The sequence below is a fragment of the Necator americanus genome, chromosome IV (genome assembly GCF_031761385.1).
Source record: "Necator americanus strain Aroian chromosome IV, whole genome shotgun sequence".
Classification (NCBI taxonomy): domain Eukaryota; kingdom Metazoa; phylum Nematoda; class Chromadorea; order Rhabditida; family Ancylostomatidae; genus Necator; species Necator americanus.
This window is the reverse complement of record NC_087374.1, coordinates 26,203,818-26,225,077: the sequence shown is the minus strand read 5'-3', so window position 1 is coordinate 26,225,077 and position 21,260 is coordinate 26,203,818. Positions and strand designations below refer to the sequence as shown.

The 21,260-nt window shown below is 40.0% G+C and overlaps 5 protein-coding genes across 7 annotated transcripts; 3 read left to right on the top strand and 2 right to left on the bottom strand.

Moving 5' to 3' along the window:
- Positions 1 to 1,091: 1,091 nt before the first annotated feature.
- RB195_002744 (uncharacterized protein) lies at positions 1,092 to 5,778 on the top strand (the record flags this gene model as incomplete). Its single annotated transcript, XM_064200133.1, has 6 exons — positions 1,092 to 1,190; positions 1,250 to 1,357; positions 1,775 to 1,864; positions 1,928 to 2,026; positions 4,808 to 4,839; positions 5,466 to 5,778. The coding sequence occupies 6 exons, from the start codon at positions 1,092 to 1,094 to the stop codon at positions 5,776 to 5,778; spliced, it is 741 nt and encodes a 246-aa protein (XP_064056014.1).
- Positions 5,779 to 6,932: 1,154 nt separating this feature from the next.
- Positions 6,933 to 7,346, bottom strand: RB195_002743 (uncharacterized protein; the record flags this gene model as incomplete). Its single annotated transcript, XM_064200132.1, has 1 exon — positions 6,933 to 7,346. One exon carries the CDS (start codon positions 7,344 to 7,346, stop codon positions 6,933 to 6,935), a length of 414 nt encoding a protein of 137 aa, XP_064056013.1.
- Positions 7,182 to 11,572, top strand: RB195_002741 (uncharacterized protein; the record flags this gene model as incomplete). The annotated part of the gene is made up of 2 exons (XM_064200130.1): positions 10,690 to 10,739; positions 11,287 to 11,572. The coding sequence occupies 2 exons, from the start codon at positions 10,690 to 10,692 to the stop codon at positions 11,570 to 11,572; spliced, it is 336 nt and encodes a 111-aa protein (XP_064056011.1).
- Positions 7,420 to 7,911, bottom strand: RB195_002742 (uncharacterized protein; the record flags this gene model as incomplete). Its single annotated transcript, XM_064200131.1, has 1 exon — positions 7,420 to 7,911. The coding sequence occupies one exon, from the start codon at positions 7,909 to 7,911 to the stop codon at positions 7,420 to 7,422; it is 492 nt and encodes a 163-aa protein (XP_064056012.1).
- A 1,081-nt stretch (positions 11,573 to 12,653) lies between the features above and the next one.
- Positions 12,654 to 15,884, top strand: RB195_002740 (uncharacterized protein; the record flags this gene model as incomplete). 3 transcript variants are annotated; one of them, XM_064200127.1, is made up of 6 exons in its annotated part: positions 12,654 to 12,749; positions 12,986 to 13,130; positions 14,058 to 14,127; positions 14,357 to 14,498; positions 15,400 to 15,503; positions 15,788 to 15,884. In XM_064200127.1, 6 exons carry the CDS (start codon positions 12,654 to 12,656, stop codon positions 15,882 to 15,884), a joined length of 654 nt encoding a protein of 217 aa, XP_064056008.1. The 3 variants fall into 3 exon arrangements, with proteins under 3 accessions (XP_064056008.1, XP_064056010.1, XP_064056009.1); XM_064200128.1 differs by lacking the exons at positions 12,654 to 12,749; positions 12,986 to 13,130 and adding exons at positions 13,196 to 13,224; positions 13,285 to 13,352; XM_064200129.1 differs by lacking the exons at positions 14,058 to 14,127; positions 14,357 to 14,498; positions 15,400 to 15,503; positions 15,788 to 15,884 and adding an exon at positions 13,183 to 13,187.
- Positions 15,885 to 21,260: the final 5,376 nt, after the last annotated feature.

Below are 21,260 nucleotides of genomic sequence, written 5' to 3'. Positions count from 1 at the left end.
TCGAGAGATTCCAGCATCGTAAATTTTGTGATACGCTGCTTTGAAGTCCATAGTGCACGTCCTAATGTCTTCTTGATATCTTTCGCTGTGCACTAACATGTGTAATGAAGAAGAGTGAGTATTAAGGTTCATTCACTTGATTTGCTTGTTTATGAAGGCGTGACCAGAGAAGATTAGCAGAATATGATTGTTATTATATACTATACCAATAAGTATTGCAGTACGAACACCATGCGGCGTCAATAGTGCCATAACACGGTGTCAGACGATAAAACGAAAGCCGCTCCCCGGCCTAGATGTAATTTTTATGAGTGGTCAAAGTGAAACTAAATGAGAATAGTACCCGAAATCTCTTTTATAATTCATCTACGCACGTCCAAGGAAAAGGAAATTAATTAAAACATTTAATTAAAACAACATTAAAACAAAACATTAAAGAAGCCTAGTCAGCTATATGACGATGCGTTCGAAGCGACGCGGCGGAGCATGGCGGTGGGAGTTCAGGAGGAATCCTCGCTACCACCTTTTCGTTGTAACCCGCGTGAAGGTAACAAGGGTAACACCCCGCTCGCAACCGCTAGCTCCGTGCCGCTGCACCACCCGTTTGAGCAACTGCACCACGTTTCATGCTGTTTAGATCCGACTATAGTTATTCTGCCTGCAGAGTTCCACTAACGCCTCTAAAACGAGCACGCATTCGAGGCGCAATGGGTTGCCAGCAATCGCAAGAAGACGAGCTTGCGGCTGCAGCTAGAAGCTGTAAAGGACGGCGAGATGGGAAGTTACGAATAGACGCCTTCTTGCTGTTCATACTTGATTATGTGGAGGTTGCCAGCATATTATGTGAAGAAGCCTGCATTACCCACATTTCGCGTCAACGAGAATTCTAGGAGACTCTTCTAGAAGAGGTTTCTGCTTAGAATAGAGAAGAGAATGCGGAAACATGACATGTTTTCAACAGCTGTAGGATAGTGTCTAGATCCTGATAAGATCTGGTGGGTCATTTGTTGTTGGCAGTAATCATTTGTCAAATAGGTCACCAAGAAGGGATCATTTTTAGTTTTCTCGGCTTACTGAGTTGTTCCAGCTTGATGCTCTTATTACTCATCATATTGGTCTTCGAAGATCGCATTCGAAGATCTTTGGCTGAGAAGGAGCGTTGTGTGAAGGAATCTTTAGGGGAAAATAAGGTATCCGTGTTATTTATAGAAAACGTTTGCATATTCTTGGCATCCGTAATAGATTTCAGGGCCTTCCTCGATGTGTGCATCTGTCATATGTGAGTAGCACTGGGAGCGACTGCAACATCACGGATTTTTTCATTGGTTTTAGAACAGGAATAGAACATCCAAGACTGGTGAACTTTTTTACGACACCTATGACACTTTTACATAAAAAGACCAGTGTACAATTTACCTTCTGCATCTCCGTAGATTCCGTAGGAGGCATTTATTATAAGTCCAAGTAAGCTCTAAGGTAGATGTGATCGACAAGCACAACGAAAGTAGACAGTATCGATGCTAGACGGTGCCTCGGCGGCACTAAACCAGGCTTCTGGAACATCTTCATCTCCAATGTGATTCCGAGAAATTCATCTCGAGCAGTTACATTAGACAACATAAACCGATGCAATACAGGTTTCAAAGAAATTGATGTGTCAAAATTTCATCCATCTAGCAAGCTGAGAAATGTTATACAGAACTAATCTTATAGAGAATGTTATGCAATTTTTTACATTTTTACTGCTTGAATGGCTACATACTTTTGGGTTTAGAAAGAGAAAGAGCAATGTCTAGCTTTCGGCAAGAAACAAGGATTCGAATGTTTCTGTGGAGATCGCAAGAAATGTCTCAAAACTTTGCGGGTAACTTTGAGTAGTCATTGTTAGAACAGACTCCATGAAGGTTTGTCAGCTATGTAGCTTTAGGAGAAAGTGGCCACATTTCCGATGGAAACTAGAACATGTCTGACTAATCAGTTGAAAAAACATGCGGATATTGATAAAGGAATGAATAGTTCTGACATAGTGAGTTCCTAATTCTTTTTCCTTTTAGCCTTTCTACAGAAAAAGAGTGAACCTAATGATATTGAGGAAAAAGATAAAAAATAGATATCATGTATGATAAGGTAGCGATGCCTAATAAACTTGTAATCGATAGTCCTCTTTAATACTCACATCAATATATGGCAAGAATTCAAATTCGACCGACTGACACGATTACGAGAAGTTTTCAGAGTTTTCCGATTTGAGACACTTCTAGTTGTACTTCCCGTCCTCGTAGTAGACGAACTGTGTCTCTGTTCCCTTCATTCCCACTCCTATTCTCTTCCCTGCTCCGTTCAATTCCTTGAACATCGTTTCTGCTTCACTACCATTTCTCAAAAGACGACGATGTCGTCCGCAAAGCGAAAGTTCAAAGGGAATCTTCTTTCAACACGTATGCCCAATTCTTTCCAAATAAGTGATCTCATTATTTATTGTAATGCAGCCATGATATGGTATCTCTGTGTAGTACACAATCTCCAAGGGGTGTAGTGAAGATACGATAGAAAAGTTGTATCATAGTGGTGCATCAGTGGTACCAATTGGCTGGTGTCCTCACATATGGATTCACACCTCTATCAAACAGCGCTGACAGTATTGCATCCGTTTCTACGCTTTCGAAGATTTTCTCATAGTCCACAAAGGTTAGCGCAAGGGAGAGGCAGTATTCCTGGCAAACCTTGATGACCCTCGACACGGTCTGGGTTTGGTCCATCCAGCTGAACCACTGGTGGAGAACAGCTTGCTCCTCAAGCATCACCCAGCGTCCTAAACTCCGTGAAGATCACCTTGATCACCTTGACTCCCACTGATCTTCTAACTGGCCGAGCGAGTAGTTCTTCGATTGTCCCGATCCCGTGTCGCCCAGTGGTTCCTCCTTTCCCGTGGGACACGAAAAGCATTGTAATTTTCTTTGAAGGACTTTGTGAAGAAATCTGACCATCGGCGGTCATCCTTCAGTGCGCTCAATATCGCGGGGAATCCAGTGGCTCACGGCTCTGGTCCAACGGTTGTCGTTAAAGCGCATCAAGTGTACGGACCACCTTATTCTACTTTCAAAATCTTTTCTCCGCAAATGACGGGAGTATAGTCATTCATCTGTCGTTCCTTAATCCTTCTGCTCATCGTGCTCTTGGTAGTCATTCATCTGTTGTTCGTTAAGCCTTCTGCTCATCGTGATCTTGGTAGTCATTCATCTGTTGTTCGTTAATCCTTCTGTTCATCGTGCTCTTGGTCTCTTAGAGAGCAATCACTGCACCCGCATTGTAAGTGCAAAGTCTGAGACATTCTTCATGGCAATTCTTGCACGTGTCGACTTGAACCAGAATCTGAGACTCCCTGACCAACATCAGATCGCCTCTCACACCATCCGAAGTCTGAGACAGCTGGGCCCAGTATGCAGGGCACTTATTCAGTGTGTATGCTGGATTAGAAGAAGACTTTTTCTTGGAAAACCAAACAGCACTGCGATAGCGAGATTAGCTTTAACCACAAGTGGTCGCCCGAGCTCAGGGAGCCAACTTCCGTCATTTTGCTGAGACGTTGGTGAATCTAAGCAGTGGTTTACTCTTAGCTAGGCTTTTGATTCCGAGATCTCGAAATGAAGAATGTATGAAACTTCTTTTCAGCTTGGGAGACCCTGGCGGAGGAAGTACCTCCGCTGTGCATCGCGTTTCGACGCCCAGAGTCTCTCTACGTCAATATGAGGCGCTAAACTGTTGTTGAGGCCCATAGGTACTAGTTATTATCATATCAAAGTCAATAGAAAGGATCGTACCAAAGTTCGTGAAAAGTTACTCGCTTGTATATGTTCGTAATCACTTGTATCACGGTGACTTGCTAGAACAGGCACCAGTGAAACTTCCTTTTGTCCCAATCGCACATAGTAGTTGCCCAGTGGCATCTCTTCTGAAAGTCAAAAAGACTCGAAGGCTCGCGACGTCTCTAATCTTATATCGATGACGTAGAGTTGAACTTTGAATCCCGCTCCTTACTTGGGTAGAGCGGGATAGTCCTAGAATCACATATCGATGAAGCATTCTATGACGCCGATCGCATTTTCCTCCTGCTTACGCCCTGGTTTATGAACCATAGTTCGGGGCTGGAAAAAATAAACTATGATGAATAGGTGAGCACACAACCGAATTTCCTTAGTCCTTTCCACTGCATTCATGACGCTCCTCAGCCGCATGTTTCCTGCCACCCAGCTCGGAGGTCAGGTCATTCATCATGTTAATTCTCCTGTTAAATTATGTTATTCTTCTGTTAAAAATTTATCCATTTTTCACTAACATCGTTTTGTGCATGTTCATGTTCTGACCACCGCTCTTTCTACATGTTTGCTCAACCTCGATCCGTTATGTTCTGTTGATTGATGCTTTATATCATCAGAACGACATCATCATCCAGTCAAAGATGGAATTACTGTCCGATGTCAAGTTGCTTCCCCATTTTATTCCATTAAGATCCTCCCAATCGCGTTCTCAAGAGTGGGACTGAATATTTGGAGTGAGATTGATGATTCTCTCTGCTCACGTCGTTTGTAACATTTTTGTAGAATGAAGACATTTTGTAACTTAAGCTGGTTCATAACTAATACAATAATAACAAATACATTTTTATATGGAACACGGTTGCCTTCGTTGTCCAAAACTTCCAAGTTTTCTTCTGTTTCAATTTTTCAAAATAAGTCAAATATTCCAACTTTCGACAAGTAGCACAATCAAAGTGGATTCTCAGCAGCGGATGATGTGTTCTTTGCAGGAGGACATTGAAACTCAAGCTGAAGAATTGTTGTGAGTTCCTATTTTTGAAATAGAATAGAGTATAACTATTTCAATTCAAGTACACTTATATACGCAAAAGATATCATCGAAATATCAGATCGAGATATAAGTTCTGTCCGTTACCCTACTTTTATTTGATCCTGATATTGATAGTGGATTCTTTGGTTAGTACCATAAAATCCAATCATTAGTCACATCCTCAATTGATTTCACAACTTCCCATCATTGTTCGATATCTCTGAAGAAATATTCAAGTGTCTACTCAAAGAAATTATCATGCAAACATTTCTTCCACGTATTCTATTTTCCTTGTTTAAAAAAACTTATTGTACGAGCTGCTTCAATGCCCACTGGTTGAAAGGCGGAGTGATAGAGATGTAAATGATGGCAACTGAATGATTGTAACTGGAGCTGACTCTTAGAAAATGCTCATTTCTCAAAAAATTAGCTGGAGTCGAAATTCGACCAAACTACGAACTCAGTCAAATAGAGAAGATCTCGAGTTGAGCGTAGGAAGCAATTTGACAGGGAAAATGTCGCTTGAAATAAAGGACCAAACTTAATTCTTAATTAAAAATATCATTTTGAGAGAAAAGAAGGTACTGTAAATCTATATAAGGCGCTGGCTGTTTCAGCACTGAAGTCAAACTCCGACTGCTAATGATCGCAGTTGCTATGGCAGTGGTGTTGGTAGTTCAGATGTTGCTTATCATTACATGGAGAAAAATACTGAAAGAACATCACAACCGATATGTTAACAGAGTCCGAGCATTCTTTAAAAAACGGACGGATGAGTTCACAGTGATTTCAATCGGAACATCAACAAGAGTTGTGGCCTCTAGTTCAACAAAGACAACACCTAGAAGTTCTCCTCGGACATTTCAACGTGATATAGCAAAATCCGCGGAAACTACAACAGGCAATACTACAGATTTGTATGAATCGTGAATGTCAATTACAAGTTTTTGATAATTCTGGGAAACTTCGGTGATTAATTCGCCAATAAATCTTTAAATTATGTTGTGTAACGATCAGTAAGAATCTCATGCTGACATAATTTCTAATGAGAGTTGAGCAGAGCCACGTACAGACAATTATGAATGCAAAGAAAAGTCGATCCTGAATGAAAATGGTGTAAATGCAGCCGTTAACTGTTTAATAACGTTCACACTCAACGATTTTGAGTACGATCCAGAAAGTTCAGAAATTATGCTCCGAGTGTGACCAAAATCATTGCGAAAGTCTGTTTTGATTTGGGATTTTCTCAACGAGAGAGGAGTGCGGGGGCAATAGGGGTTCATGAAAGGAAGGGGACGTGGGAAGAAGGACATGCAAAACAACTTTGAACAGTTGAAAAACTGAAAAATTTAAAAACACCAAAATTCAAGAAAAAATATTTGAAAATCCTACATTCTTGTACACTTTGGTGCTCCTAAATTTCCTAGTTTTTTTAGAAACCTAGTTGAGACAAATGTAAAAGTGTTCTTTCTATTTTTGAGAAGGATCGAAATCCCTAGCCAAGAGTTCCCCTTCATCTTCTATCGAAAGATGGCAGCGAATAACGTCCCACACTGGATCATGTAAACTATTGGCTACTATTTAAGCAGCTGTTTGCATTCCTGTTTCCACTTTATGAGGAAGATATGTTACCAACCTCAGCCAAACGTAGAAGGAAGTAGAGACGAGGAGGAGCCATAAAGGTGAAAGGCAACGCGCGCAGTGGCCACGGGTATGAAACGGCTGCAGCGTCCCATTTACCTTTTGCGATACACAAAGTTACTGAGGCTACTGAAGTTATTAGTACTACTGCACAGTACCCCATTCCTATACTCTATCGCATTCTCAAAAGTGGCACTGAATATTTTTGCTGAAATTGTGTCATCCTTACGAACCCTTCTCTTCACATTGATTGTGACATCATTGTAGAATGGGGAAATTTTGGCCGTTAAGATGCTACACAACTAAAAGTTACTTTGTGTATGGAGAAGGAACGCTTTGGTTGTCTAAGGCCTTCATGACCACTTCACTCTCAACTGGATCGAAGGCTTTCTTCAAATCGATGAAAGTGAAACACAGCGGCATCTTGTACTCTCGCAATATTTCTATGAGTTTTGAAACGGTGCATATGTGGTTAATCGTACTGAACCTTTTGAAAACCCTGCTTGCTCGCATGGTTGGCCTTCATCTAACATTTTTCTATCCGCGACTCTTACTGTTGTGAAGAGTTTGTTGATGACAGAGATTAAGCAGATTGGGCGATAATTGTCGATGTCTTCCTGGTCTCCCTTCTTTTGCAACTGCACGGTCTTGCTGGTTTTATATTGCTTAGGACTCTTGCATTCCAACAGATAATGAGTGAAGAGCCTCGCCAGTGGCTCGATGAGGGATGGCGGTAGGTTCTTCAGATGTTCTGATTTGATTCTGTAAGGACAAGATGATTTAAGATTCTTCACCAACGTTATGATATGTTGGACATCGAAAGGGAAGACTTCCTGAATGGCATGTCCAACTTCCATCAGATGGGTGAGGAGGCGAAAAGATTTGAGTAGAAGTCGTGAGTGACTTTTTCCATCCCCCTTCTCGATGCAGTCAGTTTTGTTTTACTATTGGCGAAGTTCCGAGCGAAGGCGTTGTTTTACGATGGGCGAAACAAATGCTTTTACCCGCCTCTGCTGATTCAGCCAGTGCTGCTGCTCTTTTCTCTTTGACGTCTTCTTTTCTCGCTTCACTACAACACCTGGCGAGCTCGGACGTGAGTTCATAGTTGCCTGCAGCTCGTGTAGCTCCACGCTGACGTATTAGCACTAAACAAGAGGTGCAGGCTTCTCTTGGTGGTTTTGAAAGTTTTCGGCAGCTCATATTCTTCGTCGATGTGTTCCATGATGGTATCTTCCAAAAAGCGGAGAAGCGAAGGGAAGAGCTCACAGTCGATGATGATTCTGGATGTTCGCATTGTGAGCTATGCGGCTTTTTCTCCTCTCTGTGTAGAAGACAATCTTCTTCAAAGAATGCGATGGTACTATCCCGTTTTGAAACTTTCAGGCAAAACCTTTCATTACCCTTCGATAATGTGGTCTTCATTGCGGTACCTTTCACTTCGTGTTAGTCGTCATAATAAATTCGGAAAACCTCTCTTCCTGCTCATTCCATTGAAGATCGTGGATCCCGGTATCAAGTTCTTCCGGCGTCCTTCTGTGACCAGTTTTGGCGTTGAAATAACCAATCACCTTACAGAAGGTGTAATCTTCTTTGTACTAGTTCTCCATTTCCATATAAAAAGCCTCGACTTCTTCTTCTTCTTTGTAGCTTGATGTTGGAGCGTAAGCGACGAAGAAAGTCAAAGCTTTAAACCACATCTTTTCACCCGTAAACGTCCAATTCAGGTCGTAAGTTGCTGTTCTTTGCCATCTTCGTGTTGACGAAGATGAAGACACAAAGACAACACAACTCCACCTACTCCTCTACTGTCAAATGTTCCTAAGAACGGTTTTTTTTTTCCAGCATTATACATGACGCTAAGTGGGTGTCTCCTTTCGGTCAGTACGATGACATCGTACTTAATCTTCCTAGCTTGCACTATCAGATCTTTAATGGCCGCTTCCGATACAAGAATACGTGTGTTGTAACGTTATCCTAATCCTTTTCTGTTTCGGTTGCCCAAACGACTCATGCAATCCCGACTTTCCTGGCACTACCTTAAACGGCTTCCGTCCAGAACCAGGATACTTTTTCTATTGCTATTCTTTTCTGTCGTGATTATAAATTTGAAGCCGATGCGGAGATTGCAGACCTCTAGTCTCATGAGTTCTAGAAGAACGTTGCCGCCTTCCGTAGTAAACAATTGTAGTTTATTTGTTGGAGGCGACTGCAAACCGCCTTCTTTGCACCTCTCAGACACTAGATTGTAGGCTTTGCCTGAACCGATGTGCGGGATACAATAGTATTATGAGCCGTTGCTGGCACAGAAACAGCGGCTCTAATACTGAATCCACCTACGTCTCAGGACAAGCACAACGTGGCTTTTGGTCTACGATTAGCCTCCTCCCCTCCAGCCGAGCACAGTCCGTGGAGCATCCTTATTAGCTCCATTTTATCCAAAGAAAAAGGTAGTGGTAAATTGCTGTATCAGAACTACTCACCGTCACTTTTTTTTTGTCAATATGCACGATGCATCTTTTCAACTACTCAATCAAACATGCATTAGTTTTCTCCGAATATTTCTCCACTTTCCTCTAAATTTAAATAGTTGACAAACCATCATCAAGTGGGTGCCATTCAAATTTACCCGCAGACACTGCAAACATTCATTAGTTTCTCCACAGTAACACTCAAATTCAAGTCTTTCGGAGAACGATGGGCAGATCTCCCGTTTAGCACCAAAAGTTGCATGCATGTATCTGGTTAAATATTAAAAGGTTAGAAATTTAAAATCCTTGTGAAATCTTCTATCTACTAGAAAGGCGAAGTTCTGGACTGAGGTGGTGAAAGAGAACCTGAGGATACTCGGCGTGGATAGGCAGTTCAGTTGAGACGTAAGGTTTCACAGAATCTGGATTAGCGACGAATGAATTGATTCTCTGCAAGCTCTTGCAGCAGATCGAGAAGGTTGGGCAGAGCTATGTTCAAGTACGGCACACCTCTTCGAAAATGCAGGTAATCGCGTCAGTCGATGACATCAGAAGCATTTTACTAGATTACTGTGGGGCTTCTCTTCTCGAGAGTGACACGAACAGTACCGTATTTTTGAAGGACTTCTCAAAGAGGTCTGACCATCGTTTCCGCGGCGTCTTTGCGTTTGGTTTTGCGTGAAACCCAGTCACTCACAGCTCTGCTCTAACGATTTTTGTTTTAACCCATCACGTGTTCGTCCCGCCTAATTTTACCTTCCCTGGAATACGCGGTGGCATCTCTGAAGATCGATCGGTTACGTAAGACTGAACTTCAAATCTCCTCTTTGTTCGCTATACCACTTGGGCAAAGCGGGATACTCCTAACGTCACCCTTTAAATTGAGGGTTCTATGACACTGATTGCACATACCACCTGCTTGCGAAACGCCTAGGTCTCCGAAGCGTAAGTCAGAGCACGAAGAACGAAGATGTTAATCAAATGAGCACAGACCCCGATGTACTTAGTCCTCTTCGCCACATCTCTAAGCCGTTTGTATGTTTCCCAAGCCGCCCGTTTTCTTCACGCCCATCTCGGAAGTCAAATACCATTTCGGAGGTCAAATTTTTCGTTATATTAATCTACTAACCAAAATATTTAAATCTGGAGCACTCAAATATATTCCTTCCGTTTAATGCGAGTGGAGCATCAGAAACCTACTCGCTCCTCACGAACACTATCTTGTCCAGGTTCAGCCGTAGAGTGGCGACTTTTTCACATGCTTCATCACATTCGACCAGCATTCGTCTCGCCTAGATGAGCTGAAGCAGTCAGACTTATTCCTTCCGTTTAGCGTGAGTGAAGGATCAGAAACTTATCCGTTTTTCACTAACATCGTTTTGTGCATGTCTTGGTGGCGACCAATATTTTTGAATGTTTCCTCAACCTCGATAGTCATCCGCTCCGCTCCGTTGATTGATGCTTGATATTATCAGAACAAAGTCATCAGCCAAACTAAGATTATATAACTGAAGGTTGTCGACTTTCGTTTCCATCCTCTCTTCATGTCGATTGTGACATGTAACCAAAGCCGCTGTGTAGCTGACGAACTACCTTTGTGTATGGACTAGGGGCGCCTTGGTTGTCCAAAACTTCCATGGTTTCTTCTGTTTTAATTGTTCGAGATTAGCTATTTGATGAACTGTTTCAATTTTTGACAAATAGCACAATCAAGGTGGATTCTCAGCAACAGATGATGTATTCTTTTCAGGTTGACGTTAAAAAGCAGGCCAAAGAATTATTGTAAGTTCCAGTTTTTAAAACAGAACAAAGTATAACTCTTTCCAATACACTAATGTATGCCATAGAACTCATTGGAATATCTGGTGGAGCAGTAAGTTCTGCCCGTTTCAGCTCTCATTTCAATTGTATGTGGGTCCTTTGAGCAAAACAATATTTTATTTTATTTTATTTTTATAATTTCCCCTCATGTCTCTGAAAAATCTCTGAGCATCTATCTAAAGAATTATCCCGCCAACATTTTTTTCACTAATTCTATTTTCTTTGTACACAAGGCAATGGTACAAGCTGCTTCAATGCCCATTTTAGTTGAAGGACGGGGTAAAAGAGATGAAAACTGCTCATTTTTCTAAAATTTAGCTGCAGTTAGATTTCGAGCAAACTACGATTACAGTCAAGCAAAGCAGATCTCGAATTGAGTGTGCCCTAAAGCAAAAGTAGGCGAACTGGAAGGGAAAGTTTCACTTGAAATAAACTTAATCCTTGACTAAACATATCAACACAAAATAAAAATGCACCAGAAGTGCATGTAAAATACTAGCTGTTTCAGAATTGGGGTCAGTCTGCGAGTTCTGATGATCGCAGTTGCTACGGCAATGGTGCTAGCAGTTCAGATGTTGTGCATCACTTTCTGGAGGAAGAAATCGAAACAGCATCACGACCTATATGCCAAGCATGTCCGAGCACTCTACGAAAATCGAGAGGATCAATTTACAATAATTTCAATCGGAAACTCCCGCATGGTTGTGATCTGTGGTTCAACCACGACAACACCTCAAAGTTCTTCGCCAAAACTTAAACGTGACACAACAAACCAAAGTATAGAGAAGATATAACAGGCGATACCACAGATTTGTACGAGTCGTAAATCTCATCTTTATTAGCAGTTAGAAATTTTTCATAACTCTCCCAAGCTTCGGTGATTGATTCACCAGTAAATCTTCAAATTATGTTGTAGACTATGCATTCAGATTTTCACGCCGCCAAAACTTTGACGGAGAGTTAAGAGCATGAGCCACCCACAGCACTCTGACATGTAAAAATGAGAGGAAAATTTGATTTTGAATTGATACGGCGTGAAAGTGTAATTGCAGCTGTTATGGGATATATTCCTACTCAAAACATTTGAGCCCCAATCACAAATCTCAAAAAATCAAGCTTCAAGTGTGGCGCAAATCATGTGTGAAAGCCTTTCTTGGTCTGAGAAGTGGTACAAGCCTTTAACGAGATGCTTGTTCCAATTCTGATGGACGAACTAACATAGTCGAGTTGAGCCAGATCAACAAAGCCGGTGTTCACAGAAGTTCACCTGAAAAAAGTCATTTATCACTATCCTATTTTGACGCCTCTACATATTTTATTGACCTTACGTGTTCACTACGCTATCGCGATGGTTGTTTAGTGTGCATAGCGTTTTTCAAGACCAAGCTCTGCTCTGAGCATGGACAGATCTCTAATATACACAAACATTCATTTTTCACATATAGAACGGTTACAGGCTAGGATCTTCGATTTTTTACTCTTTTCTTTCAACGTTTCTTTCAAAAATCAGCTTTTGCAGCAATTAAAACCAAAGTTCTTTCTTTTGATAGACATTAAATTATCAAATGACTTGCCTTCACTGACCTATAACGAAATAGCATACTCGACATAGAAATTAAGTTCCTCGTAAGTAAAGAAAACAGAAACAGGTTAGCCTCACACTGCATCTCGCACGTTCAAGGTTACTTACCAACAGAGAAATCATCTACTACCATCTCAGATCAGTTGATTTTTTCACCCTTGTAACTGTTCTTTCTTTCACCTTAAATTCGACTTTGGCTATAAATTGAACTTAAAGAGCTCTCTTGAAAGAAACCTTGGAAGCAACGCCCGAAACAGGTTTTCATTCAATTAGCAGCGTAATATGTTCCGTGAATGCCGGCGTCAACAACATTTTTGTTGAACTATGTACAGAATTATATTTTCTGCTGCATATTTCCGGATAAGACTTACAACCCGGTCGTGTTTGAGGTGAGATCTTGAATTTTACATACAAAACATTGCTATTTCACAGTTTAATGTTCCGATAGTTGTTTAATTATGGTTAGGTCGAATTACCTAGGTCTGCCACTGATAATCCGAAATTTGAGGGGAACCGCATTCTTTATCATGTGTTCTTTGGAGCATCACACGTGGAAATTGTAGTCTTGAAACTTCTCGTACTCAAAACTTTACTGTTGTTTGTTTCACTTATCCATGATTTTTAGGAGGACCACATTCGTTATCATGTGTTCTTTGGAGCATTCCACGTGAAAAATGTACTCCCGAAACTTCTCGTACTCAAAACTTTACTGTTGTTTGTTTTTCTTATCTACGAGCTTGCCAATTCCGATGATGGTCTTTTACGATTGTGTGAGTTGATGTGTTCATCCTCATTTATCTTCATCTAGTCTTGCTTTTCAAGTCTAACATCAGAAATGGTGAACAAAATATATCATATATTCAGGTATTGTTAATATTAAAACATGAGTAATCTGAGAATTTCTGGAAATACTTTTATTCCTAGGAAAGAGCACTGCTCGAGAAGTATAGAGGTTCTCGAACTTCGACATATGTACGTATTTATGTATGTGTGTACTTCTCTCTAGTCCTATTTTCGGTCTATTTATTTATTAGTGCATGACGAGGTTTTTAGGTAGAGTTTTTATCAGCGTGACGCTTCGGTTTTTTCGCCGCCATTAGAAGCGTCAAGGACTCGTCGTTGGTCAGTGTGGAAAACGCTATTTATATATTATTAGTAGGAATTTTAGGAAAAACATTAATACTACCTGATATTTTCAATGCGCGACTCATTCCCATCAATTATTTTTCTCTTAATAACAAGATAAACTACATACAACGACCATATAGGGTAGATTTTGATCAATAGAAAAAATACCAAAAACATCCCAAATTTAGCCAGAAAACTCAAAAACCACTGTTGCTACGCTTTCGTAACTTATTATTTATTATTATTTCTTTTATTATTTACTTTTTCATTTTTATTTTATTATTATTATTATTTAGTCGCATACTAAGAAGAAACATGTTTTCTGTAGGAGAAACACAAAATACCAAACACAAATCTTCAACAATGCTTACTGTGCAAAAATTTATCCGGAACATTCCTGTTATTCTCTTAATCCTCGAAAAATGAAAAAATGAGGTAAAGATGTAATGGTATTCACAAAAATGGTAAAAGTCCTTTATTCCACTTTTCCTTTTTTCATGCTACATTGGTACATTGAGATCTAATCTTCATTTTGCTGGGTAGAAATGAAATATACTGTTTGGTTTCAGGCGGACTGTTCAGTTTCTCGATTGCTGTGACAGCTAATATTATCCTAGTCGTTGGTATTCACTATAAGAGGTAAGCATTATCCCAGCTTTTGAATCACATCTACAGTCATTGTCTAACGCATCCAACTGTCCTGACGCGACGCGTGACGACGCGAAGCGCAGACAAACACGCGTGCCCTGTCTATCTGACAATGCGTCGATCAATAGCGCACTGCCGCGGATCCCGTGCTCGCAGTGGGCGCGCCGCGTCAACCCAACTGTCAGTACTTTTTACCTCCGTACTGATCCAATTCTTTCAGCTACGTACTCGTCATACCATATTTTTTCGTCTATGTACTGTTCGTCTTCTCAATAATACTGTTGCTGTTTGTCAATTTTCTGGACACAGCCAACTCAAAGGACACTTTAACCGCAAAATCATTGCTGTACAATTTCCCGCTGGTAAGAGGAGTCGTGAAAATCATCGGTTACAAGACATTTTTCATCGGTTTACTAGCAGAAGTCGCAAAAACAGGATTGAAATGGCGATTTTCGACAGGTTTACGCTGCCGTCTTCCCTGCCAATTTTTTCCACTCAAAATTATATATGATTAGAAGGCAGTTAGTAGAAGGCAGAAGGTTCGTTAAAAAGGAACAATAACCAGTTGTCGGTAGGCTCAGAACCAAAGCTGCATCTCAGTCGATATGGAGTGTACAGATCGGTTACGAAAGCTCTATGGAATCATGACGCTTTAGTTTTATCAATCACCAAAAAACAATACATACATCGAAAAGGCGTGAGAAGTGAGATTTTCACATGTCGCCTTCAATTTGCTCACTTTTATGCTAATAATTGAGCAAGAATCAGCGTTGAGCTTAAAAGTAGCGTTCGGGAAATATTTGATGTGGAACTTCCATTACTAGGTATGATTTGGAATGTAAATTTCAAAAACAGCAACGAAGATGCTAATGCATCTTTCGAACCGTGGAATTGTAGTGGCTCCATGCATTACCACAGACTTCACCTTATCTAGCTCTTTACCCCCATAGAAATGACGGTGGAGCTTTTCATTGTGCTATTTATGGCGTCTTTTATGCTATATATAATTACAAAGATCTAAAGACCAAACAGTATCCAAATGAATAGTTTTTTCTCCTTAAAATCTGTTTCTGATCTTGCCAGATTTATATTGATGTTCAATTCCTAAAGTAAATCCCTAAGTGATGGGTATGTGTGTTTTCAATGGAAGATAAATTGGAAGCATTTCTATGTGGTGTTGAATCATTATAAAGAAGAAGTATATCGCTCTGAAAACAGATATGGAACAAAAAATATTTATACGAGAACAACATGATATTTCAGATTATTGTTCTTACCTTTGAAGTTTATTTAATTTTATTGGTTTGGCGCTTATTTGTCTATATTTGTGATTTCCGCATGGATGCAGAGGTTAAGGCCAAAGAAAGGTAACAGCATGATTTTTTTTTAAGTTTTCAAATGCTAAATATTAGAAGGTGCCTTATCAATATACCAGTTTGTAAAGTCAGTCAGTAAATTTCAACACATTTAATGCACACATTTAATCAGTTTTTTCTATCTTAAAGATGAGCGCAGGAGGAAACTAATATAACTGTTCAATTTTTGTATAGGATACATGCACGAAAGAGGAACTGAGCAATCTTTTTTCATGAAATTTATAAGTTCTATTTATCATCCACGTCGTTAAACCAAATCCAAAAGTTTTTTCCAGGTCACGAAAAAACGAGCAAAAACTCAAACGTTTCGATCGCAGGGACTGTGTGCCAATCGTAGTTCACGTTCCCAGTGACTCTGTTATGCAAAGATAATTTTCGTTGTGAGAGGTGTCGGTATTCAAAAAATATCAGATGTTCTCCGATGCGACGTTCTGGAGAGTGATTCGTGACGCCTCTTTGCAAACTAGAAACAAAGTAGAACTAGGAATAAATTATATTTGGAAACTATTATACAATCTCTGATACTGATAATCATGTTTGTACTGAGTCGCTGTTGACACCAGTTTTCACCAGGTTTAATATCTTTTCTGTCGACCACCTTTCGATTGTGCGAGCAGTGTGCCAGGAGAAAAAAGTCTATATTGATGATCGCGTCGGCACAGCTATATGACGTAGGCAGTTCGAAGGCAGTGTATCACGAAAATGACGGTGTTGGGAGTTGGTGTAATTCACGACTACTGAAGTAGTCCTGCCCAAATTCCCATACCCACCCATACCCTCTGCGACACAAGTTTTTACGCTATAAAAGGCGGGCAACTCCGTCGTCGTCCAAGATCCGTAATCTAACTAACATAACTCGCTGTCTGCTTTCTTAACTTGAGCAGGACACGAGGTTGCTAACGGCTAACGTTTCGGCGAGTTCCCCTTCTTCAGAATTTAGAAGAATGAAATTGAAGGTGATTTATCCGACCAAACACCCTATCCGGCCAACAAAGAAAATCTTGAGCCTACTGTTGGATCGTTAGTTAAAAATGGAAGTAGCGATCGTACTGTAGGATCGGAGGGATTTCATGGCGCTGCTAAGTACTCGTGGTGAGAGAACTAGCGTTACAATTCAAATGAGCAACAGAAACAAAACCATCTGCACAGTCAGAGATTGTTGCAGATCGCCTGCGTGATAGATTGCGTCGTTGAGGAGACGGGACTATACAAGACTTTTCAGCACGCTTTTCTCTGGAATATTAGGAGGGAATTGCGAGTGGTGACTCTCATTCTCTCAAACTACACCACTACCGCATGTATTCGCTTTGAGATCCCAACACTGTCAGTTTTGTGATACGTTGCCTTTGAGGTTATAAACTCGCCGAGAACTGCAAATTTTCACATTATTTCACAAAAAGTTTTACTTCATTCGCGTGTTGCGTGCTATTATCTAGGGAACGGTGTTTTGTGCTCAGGTGCCCATCCCTCTGTAGACATACATTTCTTTCTACCTCGCAATTTTTTAACGAATAAATCTTGGCGCTCTTAGAAGACAATGCGACTTATTCCCGAGCCACTGTCTTTAACATACACTTCATAAATTGTTTACCATAAACGTCCAGCTAAAGCCAGACTCCAGACTTTCTGTGGTGTTCCCTTCGCTCACTACCGCTGATCAATTGAAATTAATAGAAGTGGCACTTTCTGCAAAATTAGAACTGTGCTTTTCTAACAACACCTTCTTCTTTCTTTTTTTTTGAATAAATGTATGCGAAAGATTCCATAGATTTCTCTCTAATCGCGTCATTTCTGCATTTGAAGAACATTCAAACTTCAGCTTCAAAAACTTGTTCGATACCAACATAATAAAGACGCACTTTGAAAACAATACCCTAAGAATGCTTTTTTTTCTATTTTCCCCAACAATTATCAGAGAATGATGTTTTAGCGAAACAACATCATCGTATACCAATTCGACGCCAGTAGACCGTTCGCACCCCATTTTATAACTTTCTGGCGTCGAGGCGACAATCCGATCGACTGTGGAACCCGTCGCACTCCCTTTTTGGAATTTTTAAAAACATTGACTTGACACATCGGCTAGCCCCCGCAAGTCATTGTATAGGCCAGTTACATGTTCGTAAAACTCAAACGATTCTGAATTGAAGTGAACGTGGTAGCGCATCCAAAGCGGATTGATTAACGCGAGGCACCTTATCCACTTTATAATTTATCCTGGTGTCGGGACACCAATTCGGCGCCGTGGAACCCGTCGCACCCCCTTTTTGGAATTTCATGAGTGACACAAACAGGCACGTGACAGAATAAGCTCATTATTATATGGCATGATATATTCGTTGAGGAATCACAACTAAAACTTAAAACTTAAAGGTACATCGATTACATCCTCGCCTTCATGCACAATTGAGCTCGCTATCGCATATCAGTCTTTTTCTACACGAAGACCCGTTACTGACAACACCGTGGTGTAATCCTGCGTAGAAAAATGTTCAGTGGAGTGTGCAATATTTATAGTGACTTGGGAGAACCATAATTTATCAACACGATTTTTTCCATGTCTTTGAAAGCTAAGAGGATAAATTCCTGATTCTGACCCACACCGAATCCAATCCGAAATGTGTATGTGCGAAAGAGAGAAGATGTGATGGTGGACTTTCACATTTATACTGTTTGTATGACAACTAATGTTTGTTAAAATGATTTCCTACGATTAAGAAATTCTAATACCTTTTTTCATGTCGATCTATTCGTACTTTCCGCTCTCAAAGTGATGTTTTCTAAAAATTGTTAGTGAACTGAAATTTTAAAGCCTCTTATCAATAATATTGAACTGAATTGGTATTGGAAAGACTTATCAACATTCAGTGTGGCACGAAAAATTACGTTTTGCTTTCCTTTCTTTAAAATAGGAACGTTCTTCTCTGTCTTGTTCGTAAAGATGTCTGTCGAAAATTGCATTCACATTCGTCATATTATGCTCTACCACTTCAAAAAGGATGGATGACGTTACAGTCAGTTCGCAACGAGCTTTTCGACAAGGGAATAATTAGTGAAAGACAAACCCTGAAATCGTTTCTTCGAGTTCTGCGAAACTACCTTGGAGGATAAGACAAAAAGAGGATGACACCTCACAAACTCTGACAACAACAAAGCCGATCGTGCTCGATTTTCCATAGAGTTCATAGAGATTTTCTCCCTGCATCACTGTATACAGACAGTGATGCAGGGAGAGATGGCCAGAACCACCTCTGTCCTCATAATCTACGACCCGATATAAGTATGTGGTTCGACGAAAATCCATACCACGCCGATTCGTGGGGTGATGCCTTTAAATCAAGATGACAACAGCATCGTAGTACACAGTAGCGGAACCACATAGTATAAATGTGTCAAGAATCCTTATGGCACGGATATTTTTTGTTTCAGAGATAAAGTGTGAGTAAAAAGTTTGTTGTTTCCTTATAATTTATTTTTCCTCTTTTAAAACTACTCGAAGTGAATTTGCAGTTCCACCATAGTCCACAGTTCTGTTCGATAAATCCCACAAATATCTAAAAATTTGCTGCTAAATCAAAACCACTATATTTCTGAAGTTTTCTGGGTTCCTCGAACTTATGCATTTTCCGCTTCTATCGCATGTATTGCATCAATTTAATGCATTTATGCATTTCTCTAAGACTGAAGAAATGAAAAAAAGTAAGGAAGAAGACTAACAAAACAAGCTGCGATCGCACAATGGGAGTAACCGCAGATCTACCCATATTCGGATTGAGTATCAATCGTTCGTAATTATCTCCGTGATTTCTGCGAGCGAGTCAGTAATAATTCTTTTATCTGTACATCTCTTACCTTCACAAAATTTTCTCAATAACAGTCGCATTATTCCTATTTCACGCAATAAAAAAATCATCTAAAGGTGGCTACAAAAGGCAAAATAAAAATTCGGATGTCACCGCGGATTCGAGAAAATAGAGAAGAAACGTTACTTCTGTATTTTGTGGACAGTTTCTATTTCTTCTTTAGCTGATCCAGAACGATAGTGAACATAAACAAAGTGAAATTTGTTAGCAGTAGTTAGTTAGCAGTTTTACTGAAATCGAAAGAAATTATGTTCACGGTCGACCTAAACCCCTACATGCATCCGTTTCTGTGCTGATATCTCGTATGAGCGAGAATTAACGGCGGTGGTGATATTTCATTCGGCGACTGCTTATCGAATTCACTTTTGTTTACGGGACTAGCAAAAGAATCGAACTTGACATGTGAACATAGCGAAAGCCGGGGTAGCGGGTTTGAGATACCTGTTCGGAAAAGATCCAGATTTTCATCTAGAAAGTTCAATTTTTGGGAAATCATAGATTATTCCATCAAACTTTCTAGTAGTGTGTAATGGACGCACTTGTGATGTATATATTTACAACGCATTTCTAGAGTTATTCTCTGGATAGCACACAACCATGAGCAAAATATAGCCTGCAGAGAAGAGTTCTCTATTTGTCGGTACCATAAAAGGATAAAGGATAAAGTTTCTGGCGTTAATCAATCCGCTTGGGATCACCCACGTTCACTTCAATTCAGAATCGTTTGAGGTTTACGAACGTGTAACTGGCCTAAAGAATGACTTGCGGTGGCTAGCCGATGTGTCAAGTCAGTTTTTTTTATCCTCCCAGACAGGTCTGGTTACCAAGTTATCGACTCCGGAGGGATGAAAGACTTAGTGAGCACCAGGGCGGATTCGAACCTCCGATCGATCGTGCAGGAAGCGGAACCTCTAACCGCTACACTACACCCGTCCCTGTCGTTACGATAAAATAAAATATCAGACAGAAGACGTGATAAGCATATAGAAAAGTAATCGGAGGTCATATAGTGTCTCAGAAAAAAATTACATGCTCAGTCTTATTTTTCAGGACTCAATATGCATAGGATACAATAGCACACCTATCTGAGCTGTTAAGCCACAAATTGGAAAATGTTAGGTTTTGTTCAAAATTGTGATACCCTTTGCGTAATAACAATCACATTGATAACATTAAATAAAATTGAACAAATAATACTGAAATATTGAATGAAATATAAAAAAGGACTCAAATTGTGGCCTTACAGCAGGAATCCCTCGAAATAATTCCTAATTACGAAGTATTCCGAAGAAGTTATCTTGGCCCATCAACAACGTCCGCACATGAGGAACTGAGAGTAGACTGTATTGAAATGATTTACGATGTTCGACTTTCAAGAAAATTACAAATAAAAAATAAAGTAAGATCGTATGAATGGATGGTTATGTCCTGAGGGCATGAAACTACTTGAAAAGCCAACAAAATCCCCATCTTCATCATTCCCATTTCAATCACCTTTCATTTTCATTTCTACTACGAAGCTATAGTTTTTTATTCATTATGTTCATGTTCTCCACTTAAAACCAATCATTCATATCGTTCTACTTATCGATTTCCAACCTTATCATTCTTATTAACATTATTATTGTGATTAATGCTACAAACTAGAGTATCACAAATTTTAACAAGCACAAAAATACTAAATTTGCTCCTTATCACCTCACATATGTAATTTTGAATTCTAAAGAAAGGTAGGACTAAACATCTTCTTATTTTCTTGAGTAATGAAGTGATTTTCGAATCTCTATATCCAGAGTTGTTGCGAAATAACCATAGCTGAGCCGAATATACTGCAATAGCCTTCACATCATATTAACCATTAAATATTCAGTAATCCTACCGTAAT